The sequence below is a fragment of the Colletotrichum costaricense genome (genome assembly GCF_030867565.1).
Source record: "Colletotrichum costaricense strain IMI 309622 chromosome Unknown Scaffold_8.1, whole genome shotgun sequence".
NCBI classification, from domain to species: Eukaryota; Fungi; Ascomycota; class Sordariomycetes; order Glomerellales; family Glomerellaceae; genus Colletotrichum; species Colletotrichum costaricense.
In genome coordinates, this window is record NW_026848237.1 from 745766 (window position 1) to 757606 (window position 11841).

Genomic DNA, 11841 nt, shown 5'->3' on the forward strand with positions numbered 1-11841 from the left:
GACTTTTTACGGCGAAAGATGCCAAGATAACTGCTCCCATCGTACATATTGGAGGGGTACGTCGTAGATCGGGCATGAAGGTGCCGCGTAGCGCTATGAGTATGGCGACCGACATGGCCTATCGCACCACTTCAGTAAAGCAAAGGACCAAGCAGACCTAAACACGTACTAACCAAAAGCTAAGATATCTGCCCCAGCGCAAATCCGCCCTCCAGCATCAGTCTTTCGAGTTTACCAAAAGATGTGGATGGAAAGGGACAACGATCACAATGAGGGTAAAGGCTGATGGAGATGATGCACTGTAGCTTGTATCTCGTATCAAAGAAGGAATCTGAAGAGCTCAACGCCGGATACTCCAAGGACGCCGTCAAACTCAAGCCGAAGCTCCCATGCCCCAAAGTTCAATCGCTACCGTAAGTCACAGCCTTTCTGATGATAACCTTGCCGCAGCTCATGTACCTGTAACCAATCGCCAATGAACAGAAGATAGCCCCAAACACGGACTGATTCTTCGGGTCTTTTGAGGCAGCTATGCTCCTCTGCTCTAGAGAACCGAAGCGAATCTAGTGATAGAGTTGGCGACAATGCGCAAAACGAGGCCGGCAATGCCGAGCACGACAAAGATCTGTCCGAGTTCGATCCAGCTCTTCAAGCGGACCTCCGTCTCGACGAAGCCACCCTTGAGGTCCTGGCTCGCAGGGAAGCGTCCCGTGGACAGGTACTCTTCCATGATGGCGTCCTTCTCGTACCACTGCTCGCGCAGCCAAGTGTCAAAAACTTTGGCGTCGTCCAGAGGAATATCGGCGAGGCGGAAGCGACGCCAGTGGAAGTTGACGGACTTGGGGGGGCGACCTTGGAAGTAGGTGCTAGTGAGGGTGAAGAACTGGTCGCCAAACTTGCCACGGCTGGAATGCTGTCAGTACGTGTCGCGTACAATGTTGCAAACGAATGCGTGGAGAAGCCTTCACTTACGGAACTCCTTCGTACGCGACTGTGCAGTCGTAAACGTAGTCGAGCGAACCTTTCAGCTCGTTCAAGCAGAAGAACGTGCCTGTGCTCCGGGGCAGCAGGACGTGTTCGGGATCCTTAAGGTCGTTCTTCTTGGCCCAAGCCGCCGATTTCCTGCGACCATTGGTGGACAAGTTCGTACCCTCGGGGAAGAGTAAGAGCCACATGGGATCGAGATACTTATTCCCGTTGGCGCCAACGTGTTGCTTCTTCAGCTTCTGAAGTCGGTGCGCGAGTCGCGGCTGGTCGGTCGACATCTTGCGCGACATGAAGATGAAGCCGTAGAACATCATGCCGGCGCCAACTCCGGGGATGTACTTGAGAGATTCCTTGAGAATGATGTAGATGTGGCCATGCATGCTCGGAGAGTTCGCGTAGGCCACCCACCATAGGTAGAGCCAATCGGTGTAGATCTATCCAGCACCGTCAGTATCCCCATATTCCACATCACAACTGTGGTAAAGACAAGGTGCATCGTACCTGATGGTTCGCGATGAGCACCACACGCTCTGGGAAGTTGAACTGGACCCTTCCGTCCGCCGTCTTCTGGATTTGCCCGTTCATCGACGCATCGCCGCTTATTCTGATGGTAGTACTGCTCCAAATATGGGTCATGGCGGTGATAGTCAGGCCAAAGGACTGCTTCGTGAGCGCCATGTAGGAGTAGAACATGTCGCGATTCGCCCAGTATAGTGGAACGCCCAAGATTTGGGTCGTGATGATGCTGCGCGCGAAACATGTTAGAAAAACGCTGTCGCAAAGGTTGACCAAGCAGCTCTGTGGGGAACGTACGCAAGGCAACAAGCAGCAAAGTAAACGCCGAACGAGAAGCCCCGAAGGACCTGCACTACTAGGCTGTGTTTGACGCGACCAGCCGGATGAGGATCGCTTGGTTTTCTGACCAAGCCCGCGTTGGGAGCTGGCGCAGGAACCTTGATATCGCTCTTCGCATCGCCTTTCGCATCGGTTTTGTGGACGTCGATCGCCATGATGGCGGTTATGGGATTATTCGTTCGGTCGTAGCCTTGAAGGGGAGATTCAAGAGGCATGAGGATGGCGTCGGAAGGATGGAAACCACCCGAAACGTATGGGATATCGCTTCAGGGCTTCTTAGGGACGAGGCCTTCGTTGCGCGGTGGTGAAAGAGTTGGCCGTGACGTCGCGTGCGACCTAGCATGTGAGACGAGCAGCTGGACAGTCGACAGCCAGGGTGATGCCTGGCGCGGCGGGGTCGGAGGGTCGGGGGAGGAGACGGTCGATCAGTGCCACCGAGAGGGCAGGGCAACGGAGAAAAGTTCGAAGTTCGTCAGCATGTAGGCTGGAAGAAAAGGAAGTCGAGGGTAGGAGTGTCGATGTTCGTAAGACGGGTTAGGTGAGCTTGGGTGCCTTGTAGGAGTTTGAAGCTGCTATGCATACGGCGTCATCGCGGTTGAAGGTGTCAAGCTGTGGTTCGGCCAGCAGAGTTAGGTCGGGGTAGGGATGGTCAGATAGTTAGGTCGAGCAAGGTAAGGTCGCGCACGAGGGTATGAGGCGGTAAATGGGCGGCAGAGTGTTGCCTTTGAAGCTATCCAAACAGGCTTGGTGAGGCGTCAAAGGAGTATGTACCCTGCTCAAAGTGGAGGAGGGCATGAGGTAACACAACGAACAGCAGGGAAAGAATCTACACAGTACAGACTCAGAGTTGCGGTAGAGACATGGTCCGGTGTCTTGTCTGGTCTGGTCTGGTAACTGGTTTGAGTCTGCAGCATCGGCCGAGCGCAGCCAGCTCACGGCCTTGGCCTTGGTTTTGGGCCGAATCTGGAGAATGGAGGGGTTCACGGTACGTACTGCGGTGGTATGTCATCGTCTGACGGTGTGCGGTGTGCCGGCTGCTTCGGAGAAAGTGCGCCTGCGCCTGGAACCTGACTGTCAGCATGGGAAAGCACCAAAGTGGGAGCTGCCTGCCTGCTGCAGCTGCGACATGCGGAATGGCTCCATGGCGGGGCAAGCACGCACGGCTCCCCCTCCACAATTGGCTGCATTTGGTGGAGGCACGTGCCATGTACTGATGACATGGATCATCTCCCAACCCGAAGTCCGTCCCTCCGCTCCGTCTCCACTTGTTTTCATAGCTTGTCTTCAAGATCGGCGTCGACCGAGCCAATCCCGCCGTCGCTATTCCCATCTGACACACCTGTTCACCTGACCCTCACCGAGGGCGGCAATCAAGGTGAGCACGATGAGGAAAGTCATCAAGGTCTCTTTTCATCCACAACAGAAGCAGATCGGAACACCAACTGATTCATCTTCTGCGTTGCTTATTCACATGTGAAACCAGGAATTCAAAGGGATACATGTTTCTTTCCTCTGAACAATTTCATGCCTTTGCACTAGTGTCAACCTTCATGTTTCAGGGGAGAAAGATGAGATCAACTCAATTGCATCTTGCATGAAGCTGCTTGTGGCCGCCAAAGCTCTTCATGCAGATAAGTAAAACAAGAACAGGCCAATAACTACTTTTGCATGTGAGTAGTCTCAGAGCTGGATCACCAACTTCTTAGCAGATACGCCCTGCTTCAACACATCAAGTCCTGCTTGGATCGACTCGAGTCCCTTGCCAACGACCTCGGCGTCCGGCTTCGGCTTCAGCTGGCCATTCCTGAGAGCACCAGGGACAAAGTCTCTCCACACGGGATTCTGCACTTCCTCTGGATCCTGTGTTATCTGATAGGCAGTCACTGCAAAAAGATTAGCATTCGTTCACCATGGCATTCGGAGCCAACTTACTCATGCTTATCTCCACGTTCTTCCCATAGTCGCCCTTCGTTGGTAACACAACAGTGACCCTGCGTCGCCCAATTTGATCCAAGATAGCACCAATGGGGCCCAGCGACTCTGGGCCCGAGATCGCGTCGTACACGCCGACAAGATCTGCCCCAGACAACGCCTTCAGCGCGTCGTGGACAAGAGTATCAGAGTGGTAATCCAGAACCACCTCGGCGCCCAGCTCCAATACCTTGTCAAAGTTGCGCTGTGAAGCCGTGGTAACGACTCTGAGCCCTGATGCGACGGCCAACTGCACTGCGGTGCCTCCTACGGACGATGCACCGCCCCATATGAGGATCGTCTTGCCCGTTCGGCGAGTGTTGAGAGATGGCAGGGGTAGGCCGAGATGCTGCTTCTTATAGAGTCCTACCGCGGCTGTTGCGATGGCGAGAGGTAGGGCTGAGGCGCTTTCGAAGCTCATGTCATCTGAGATGGGTGAGATGAGGTTCGCGTCTGCTTTACTGTAGAGCTGAAATGTTCCAAATTCGTGGTTCTGCTTGCCTAGCCCGGTACAGTACCTACCCATGGTGTTAGTGAAGATTGACTGACAGTAGACCAAATGATTTAGGTAGGTTAGTCTCGCCGGGGGCAACGCATTCATAGACAGGGGATGATGGCGCACCCTATGACCCGCTGTCCTCTCTTGACATGTGTCACGCCGTCGCCAACCTCTTCGATGAAGCCTGCCGCGTCTGCCCCAAGAATGGTGGGATAATTCTGCACAATGATGCCCATATCTCTGAGCCATGTCAGGCATCATTATCCTAATTTGAATCGTACGGATTACCTACTGGATCTTCCATTCGGCAGGATTCTATTGCTAGGGTGTCAGAGAAAGATCCTTAGTAGTAATAGACGTAAGTGAGACACATTGCTTACCAGAGCAGTCACGACGTTTTTGATGACGACCTCACCGGGTCCGGCAGTCGGGAATGGGGCATCGTCGACCTTGAGTGGGTAGGTCTTTGCACGTGTCAGCCAAGCAGCCTTGTTCCTGGACATCGTAACTTGGGGATTAGAGTAAGCTATGCGGATGTCATAATACATTGGCTGCAATCTGGCAGACCTCGGAAGTTCTTCCCGAGAACCAGTGGACTTGAAGATGATGATCTCACACCTTCAATGTTCACTTTAATTTTTCCCTTCAGGAGCCTTCTACAAATACCAGAACTTGTATTATAAATCCAACACCGGCTCTATCGGATCTTGCCTATCTTGACTGTTTTGAATTGCGACATCAGTCGAACGTAAACTAAGATGGCGGGGCCGAAATCCGGATAGTGGAGGGCCGGGCACTACGTGGGTGCGCCGAAACCTTCTCCCAACGGAAGGTTGTGAATGGAGGCGAATATTTCCATTTTGAGAAGCTTCATAATGGTTTTCACAGTACCGAAGTATCCCTCCCATCCAATTGCTTCTATGGGTCTCTCCGACAAAAGTGAACACAATTTGTGTAAGAACGAGGCCATTTACGCACTACGGCTGTAGATTCTACCCAAACTCCCCAATATCAAAAACGCACTCCGAGTCGTGAACAAAGACAAGATCTCCTGATAACCTCTTGCCAGACCCTAGTTCTTGGCTACCTTGATCAACAAAGATCCAACACCACTTCCACCACCCCATTGCCGATGCGCAGTCTGGATATCCTCCATGTCCCAAACACACTTGATTGGCACCGTAATCGTCCCCGTCCTCAACATATCCAATAACGCCGTGACATTAGGCACATATGTTGCAGAGTCCCTGTTCAGAGCGTAGAAAGTCGTGCTCCTCTTGGTCAACAAGTTCAAGTTTCTCGCGAACAGCTTCAACAGCGCACCCGTCGGGTTCCGAGGAGGCGCGCCCTCGTTCAGCGAAGCCTTGTTATTCCCGAACCCAACAAGCGTGCCGTCCTCCGCGAGAATGGAGTAGCTCTCGTCAAAGCTCTCAAACCCAAGCGGGTCAAACACAGCATGCGCGCCGCCCAGGGCGTTCATCTCCTTCATCCAGTTCTTGTCGCTGTATACGAACGGGATACCGCCCTCGCGCCGAACGTCAATGTGGTTCCGCTGGCTTGCGGTACCGTAGACCGTGGCCCCCTGCAGCTGCGCAAGCTTCATGAGCGCGAACCCCACCGCGCCGCTCATCCCGTGCACAAACACCCGCTGGCCCTTGGACACCCTCGCCGAGTGCATCACCATGCCGTACGCGGTATTCCAGTCGCAAATGAGCGCCGTCGCCTGGCGGTGATCCACGCCGTCGGGCACGCGGATGCAGTACTTCTCCGGCTGGTTGACGAGCTCCGCCTCGGAGTCGTATTTGGTCAGGACGGCAACGACGTCGCCTATTTGAAAGTTCTTGGAGCCTTCGCCGAGAGCCCGGACGGTGCCGACGAGGCAGTAGCCTGGTGTGAGGGGCGCTTTCTTCATGAAGGGGTAGATGCCCTTGCGCATGTTGACGTCTGCGCCGGAGAAGCCTGAGTATTCTGTGGCGATTTGGATTTCGCCGGGGGGCGGTGGAGGGCAGACATCTGTGACTACTTTGATCACGTCGACGTCGCCGTACTGTGAGATGATGACTTTGCGGATGCTCGTCATTGTGGCGGCTAGAAAAGAGATGGTGGTGGTGATTTGACGAGATTAGAATCTGGAGAGTTGGAGAAACACACGCCTGAGCCAAGGTAAAGAGAACAGCGGGAGACTTTTTAAGACATGTAAGAATACCCAGGGCTTACTTTACTTATCAACATAACATTGCTAAACTCGGATGCACTTAGACAAATACCATTCTCATGTTCTGCGATGCGGAACGGAGACGACGGCATGCCGGCAGGCTTCAGCACCAACCGAAAAGCGGCAGTCAGCGGGTGTCCGTCGGCACACGGAGCGGTCCGCATGATTTGTCTTACACCCGCATGCGCACTGCCGGTGTAGATCTCGCTCCTTCGCCGATACTCCAAGGAGATTGTCAGCCTCAACAATTAGTCTCTTTCTTCTTTTAGAGCTGCTGCATCATCGTAACTTACATGACAAGGTTACAGCTATGAAGCCCCGACTGCTCGCTAGCCCACTTACATGCAGCTGTCTTCAGAGATCCAGGGACAGGACTGGTCCAAGCTCGTCGGTTAGATGGGGTATATGAGCGTCCGTTTCAGCCGGAATTCCATCGACCAGGCCTGCTGGCGAAATGGCATCGCGTCACATTTCGGCTCCCTAGTCATACTGTGAAGATTGTAGGTTCGATCCCTACGTAGGTCGGTTTCATTTTTTTGGAATTTTGAGAGCTTCACTTTCAACCCAAGGTCAATATGCAGTGGTATGATGGAACGAGTCTCATTGAGTTGTCGGGTTTGATTTGGGGTGTGTTTATCCTTTTCCTCCCGTGATCGAAACACTGTTCAATGCTAGCTAAACTTAACGTTCAACGTTGGTCAAATGTGGGTATTGCTCAACGACAACCACATCACTGACACATATGAGCGTGCATGGTGTTGGGAATTTCCATAGTTTCAACTTGCAAATGGATTAAGTATAGACCAAACACTGCTTTAGTTGACAATACTTAGCTAGCAAGGAAAAGCCGCCTCTTTTACACGTCGACCAGAACCAGCGAAGCATGGGTCTATGCTCGATCTTTGAAGCAATATCCTTGTCTTCCCCTCATCAACCTACCCCGACTTTGGACTCACTTAATTGTAAGGCTTTCAGTGAGTGCTCTACCGCGAGTTTCGGATTGATCGGGAGTATTGGTGCGGGGAGAGTTCGGCAGATGCGGTTCGGACGGTATTTATCCTCCGTCAACGCGGGGCCGGAGCTACATCATAAGCACCACTTCCTCACACCCGTTTTCAATCATTTTCATTGCAAATTACAAGATCACGATTGGGCACGCTGAGTACAAGATGAGATCCTCCATACTTGATTCAGACTATGTTCAGATTACCTTTTCAGGATTCCTTTTGGGTCTCGCGGTAACTAGCGCCGTGATCTATGTTGCCTATCAGAGATTCCTCCACCCCTTGGCTGGCTATCCAGGCCCATTCTGGGCATCTGTCACGGATCTGTGGCAGGTCAATCAGTTCCTGTCTTTAAAGCAACCGTACAACTTGACCGAGCTTCACGAGAAGTACGGTGAGTTCGTCAGATATGGGCCGGACAAGTTGAGCATCACTGCCGAAGAGGTCGTCCCTCTGGTGTATCAAAAGGGTGGCCAGCGGATGCCAAAGACGGAGTACTACGATGCCTTCGGCTCCAAGACCCCAAATATCTTTGGCATGAGATCCACAGAGGTACGGATGATACGCCTCTACACAATCGACAAACTTTGGACTAATGTGTACTTAGCTACACTCAATCAGGCGACGCCACATGTCACACAGCTTCTCCATCACCAGCGTGAAGGGCATGGAACAGTATTTGGACCAGAACATCAAGATCCTGCGTGATAAGATCGCACGATTCGCAAAAACCGGAGAGGCTTTTGATCTCAAGAAGCTCCTGCACTTCTACACCATTGACGTGTTAGGCGAGCTGGCTTTTAGTCGCTCCTTTGGGGTCCAGGCCTCTGGCGACGAGTCTCGTGTACCGCCCGTCATCCCACATACGCTTCTGGGCTCGACTTTGGGAGCGTGGCCGGCCATGACGCAAACCCTCAAGCAATGGCTACCACGAATACCTAGCGCCGGTCTGCAGAATTTGTTCGCGGGACGGGCCAAGTGTGCAGGGCTAGCGGCTGAGTGTGTCCATAGACGAGTGGCGGAGGTTGAAGAAGACGAGAACAAGGGTAAGGTGCAGAGGAAAGACATTTTGACCAGTCTCATCTTAGCTCGACATCCCGACACAGGAGAGAAGATTGCAAGAGTTGATCTGGAGGCCGAGGCATTCGGAATGATGTAGGTCCAACTTCAGGCACGCGGGAGTTTGCACAAACGGCTCATGCTGACTCCAACTCATAGCATTGCCGGAACGCACACAACCAGCGCAACCACGACGCTTCTCTTTTGGAACTTGCTACACAACCCAGAGGCACTTAGCAAGTGTGTACAGGAAGTGGACGAGAACCTGACTTCTCTAGACAACGGGAAAGATGCCTACTCAATCACAGAAGTAGCAAGCTCCCTACCATTCCTTCGGACATGTGTCAAGGAGAACTATCGTATAACCCCTGTCTTTACGATGCCGCTGGCGAGACGTGTGACAGCTCCCGAAGGAATCATGGTCGCGGGCCGTCACATCAAACAAGGGGTAAGATCGAACTAATGTTCTTTAGACTTCGCCTAAAGAAACTTACTCTGCCTAACGAGCTACTCACAGTGGTGAATTCATCAAGCTAATATTGTGAGTCATAGACATCCGTGGCAGTATGCAATCACGCATTCCATCACAATCCGCAAGTATGGGGCGACGACCACGGCGTCTTCGACCCGTCAAGGTGGGATCAACCAGAGACAGCTGCGCGCGCCCGTTACCTGATGCATTTCGGCCTGGGTGGTCGCCAGTGTCTTGGCAAGACGTTGGCACAATCCAACATCTACAAGCTGACCAGCACCTTGCTGCGCGAGTTTGACATTCAGCTAGCTGATCCTATGGAGAGAGGACTTGCTGCGAATGGGAGCTTCCACGGGGTCTTGCCGGAGCTGATAAGCGTGGGGGTGAGTGATCTGGCAGGACCTCTGATGGTCACTGCTAGTGCCAGGACTCAAATGTGATTGGAGTCATCAAATTCGGGAGACCTCTAGTACGCTAGCTCGAGCTTTAGCGACGAGGCAACCGTGAATGGGAATACGAATACAATTTTCTCTAACCTCGAACCTTCTGCTGATTCTCAATCGCATTTGCCGCAGTGAGGGGCATCATGACCCTATTACTGGCACTTTCTTACGGCAGTAGTCCTTGTCCAAAGCCCGGACTATGACTAGGCCTGTCTTTGGACTGGTAATAGCGTTCGCGATCCTTACCACTAGGCCATCAATGGGGCTTTGATTCCTAGCATCGGTTTGTTGCTTCTAATTCCACATAATAATGACTGTCGATTCGATGATCGATATTCGGAATAATGCATCAGTTCAATCGTTTCGTTCTCAGAGACCATTCCATAAATGTTGCGATTGAATTTTCAAGATCTCAAATCTTGTAGTCTACGGCCTAGTTCTGTTGATATCTCAGTCACCTAGACCCTCCATATATACCGTGACCAAACGCCACCTTGGACCAACTCCGGGCCAATTCCATTATTCGTTAATACGTCGTAGACATTATAGACATGAACATTACTCCTGATACATTACTCCATCAAATTTGTGTGGGCCTCATCTTCTCCAACTCAGTCGGTAAAGTCGGTAAACTCGAGTGCTTCACCGTGTTCTCCGCATTCCAACCCCGGAACATGGGATGCGAAAGCAATGGCGGCGTCTTCAACCGGATCGTAGGCGGCCGTATCGGACCGCCAGACTCCTCTTCCACCGGTAGCGTCACCCGCCTCGTGGGGTACTTCTTGTGAAGAAGCTGCCACGTCCTCTCGACGCGCGCTTCGTGCTCGGTCCAGTCGCCTCGAAGAGACATGAGTAATCCTTCGCCTTCCTCCGCGTCGATGCTCGTCTTGGATCTGCTGCGCCCATGCCACGTCCTAGATCGTGTCCTGGCGGGTGGTGAGACGGGCTCGGTGGGTGTGTCCGGGGTGGCGGCGGTGAAGCCGGCGACGGGTGTGACGGTGACGGATGACCTATTCTGTAGCGACTTGCGGATGATCGTGTCCCTCAACTCCTCCTCGGCCAGCATAATGCGTGATTGCGTGAGTTTTGTTCGTCGGGTGTACTCCTCCCACGTGAGATCTGGGTCCCGTAGACAAGCATTTTTGTACTCTTCTGCGAATTCCCTCTTGCGACGGCGACGAGTTATCGTGCAGTAGACTGCGATGGCGATGACGAGGAGAAACGCGGAGCCGAGGATTGTGGAGACGATGATGAGAGTTTGTTGGCTAGGGCCGCCGCCGGTGGTCGGTCCGGCGGTGAAGTCGGTAGCTACGGGATCGGATTCGGTCTTTGCGCCGGATCTCGTATTGAGTAGAGGGATAATCATGTTGTGTGCTGGTTGTTTAAACGACGGTACGCCGTTGCGATATAGCGAGTGACAGAATTAATATTCTAGTTATTAGAGCGAACGTGGTACGTCCATGAAAACGATTGTGTGGACGGGCGAGAATAAGTGGGATGAGTGCGCAAATTCTTGACCGCTTCAAAATCTATGTGCGACGATCGCTCGCGGGGGAACCGGAAGGCTTTGTATATACACGTAGCAAACCAAGCCTACCTCTTCCCTCTCAAGAACAACTACGAATAGCAAGCCGGCCGAAAAAAGCGGTATTCTATTTAAAACATGCAGCTGCCCAAGAGGACAATAACCCACGCCGGCAGCTCAGGACGCAAGACGTTGCTAGTCCCATGATTGCGCAGGAACGCCAGGAACACGGCATTCGCTCACCGTATCCCGCAGGAAAAAAAGGCCTGCAGGTGATTCTTCTGCACGCCATGCCTGCCACCCTTGGCATGAGAAGCGAGGAAAGAAAGTTCGGATGCGGGACTCGTCAAGGGACTCTCCAACTCCAAGCAGCGAACATGGGCAGAGAGCAAGGTGGTAGGCATGCCTATCGGGGTGGGATCACTATTCCAGAGCCAGGGTACTGAACGTTCGAAAAGGATGGCTGGACAACTGTCTCTGTGGTGATTCGGCCGTTGGGGCTGTCCACGAACGCCTCGCTCGCCAAAAAGTGTCAGGCAACATCCGCAACAGAAAACAGGAACAGGGGACCTCGGGACTGGAGAGCGCGTGTTTTCCCCTTGGGAAAGCCATACAAACCAACAAACCAGACCAAGCGAGGAGGACCCTAGGGCTGCCAGGGGATTTGACTGGCTACTCGTGCGCTATAATTGGTCCCGGGCCTGGCCTTGTCGGGTCACCAACACGAGGTCAGGCACAGTAGCGCGGCATTGGCGGAACGGGGCTCAAAAAGCAAAATCCCGGACGAGTGCCGGGGGTTGCCCGTGGCTGA

The 11841-nt window shown here is 53.0% G+C and overlaps 6 protein-coding genes across 6 annotated transcripts; 1 reads left to right on the forward strand and 5 right to left on the reverse strand.

Annotated features, from left to right (window-relative positions):
- Positions 1-544: 544 nt before the first annotated feature.
- On the reverse strand, positions 545-2057 carry CCOS01_08279 (acyltransferase; the record flags this gene model as incomplete). The annotated part of the gene is made up of 4 exons (XM_060456440.1): positions 545-905; positions 973-1421; positions 1489-1732; positions 1801-2057. 4 exons carry the CDS (start codon positions 2055-2057, stop codon positions 545-547), a joined length of 1311 nt encoding a protein of 436 aa, XP_060312714.1.
- A 319-nt stretch (positions 2058-2376) lies between these two features.
- CCOS01_08280 (uncharacterized protein) lies at positions 2377-2985 on the reverse strand (the record flags this gene model as incomplete). Its single annotated transcript, XM_060456441.1, has 3 exons — positions 2377-2451; positions 2680-2834; positions 2934-2985. 3 exons carry the CDS (start codon positions 2983-2985, stop codon positions 2377-2379), a joined length of 282 nt encoding a protein of 93 aa, XP_060312715.1.
- Positions 2986-3522: 537 nt separating this feature from the next.
- On the reverse strand, positions 3523-4815 carry CCOS01_08281 (uncharacterized protein; the record flags this gene model as incomplete). Its single annotated transcript, XM_060456442.1, has 5 exons — positions 3523-3725; positions 3775-4331; positions 4436-4552; positions 4605-4627; positions 4693-4815. The coding sequence occupies 5 exons, from the start codon at positions 4813-4815 to the stop codon at positions 3523-3525; spliced, it is 1023 nt and encodes a 340-aa protein (XP_060312716.1).
- Positions 4816-5384: 569 nt separating this feature from the next.
- On the reverse strand, positions 5385-6392 carry CCOS01_08282 (zinc-binding dehydrogenase; the record flags this gene model as incomplete). The annotated part of the gene is made up of 1 exon (XM_060456443.1): positions 5385-6392. The coding sequence occupies one exon, from the start codon at positions 6390-6392 to the stop codon at positions 5385-5387; it is 1008 nt and encodes a 335-aa protein (XP_060312717.1).
- Positions 6393-7696: 1304 nt separating this feature from the next.
- Positions 7697-9502, forward strand: CCOS01_08283 (isotrichodermin C-15 hydroxylase; the record flags this gene model as incomplete). Its single annotated transcript, XM_060456444.1, has 4 exons — positions 7697-8083; positions 8139-8686; positions 8750-9038; positions 9143-9502. The coding sequence occupies 4 exons, from the start codon at positions 7697-7699 to the stop codon at positions 9500-9502; spliced, it is 1584 nt and encodes a 527-aa protein (XP_060312718.1).
- Positions 9503-10085: 583 nt separating this feature from the next.
- On the reverse strand, positions 10086-10871 carry CCOS01_08284 (uncharacterized protein; the record flags this gene model as incomplete). Its single annotated transcript, XM_060456445.1, has 1 exon — positions 10086-10871. The coding sequence occupies one exon, from the start codon at positions 10869-10871 to the stop codon at positions 10086-10088; it is 786 nt and encodes a 261-aa protein (XP_060312719.1).
- Between the last annotated feature and the right edge of the window lie 970 nt (positions 10872-11841).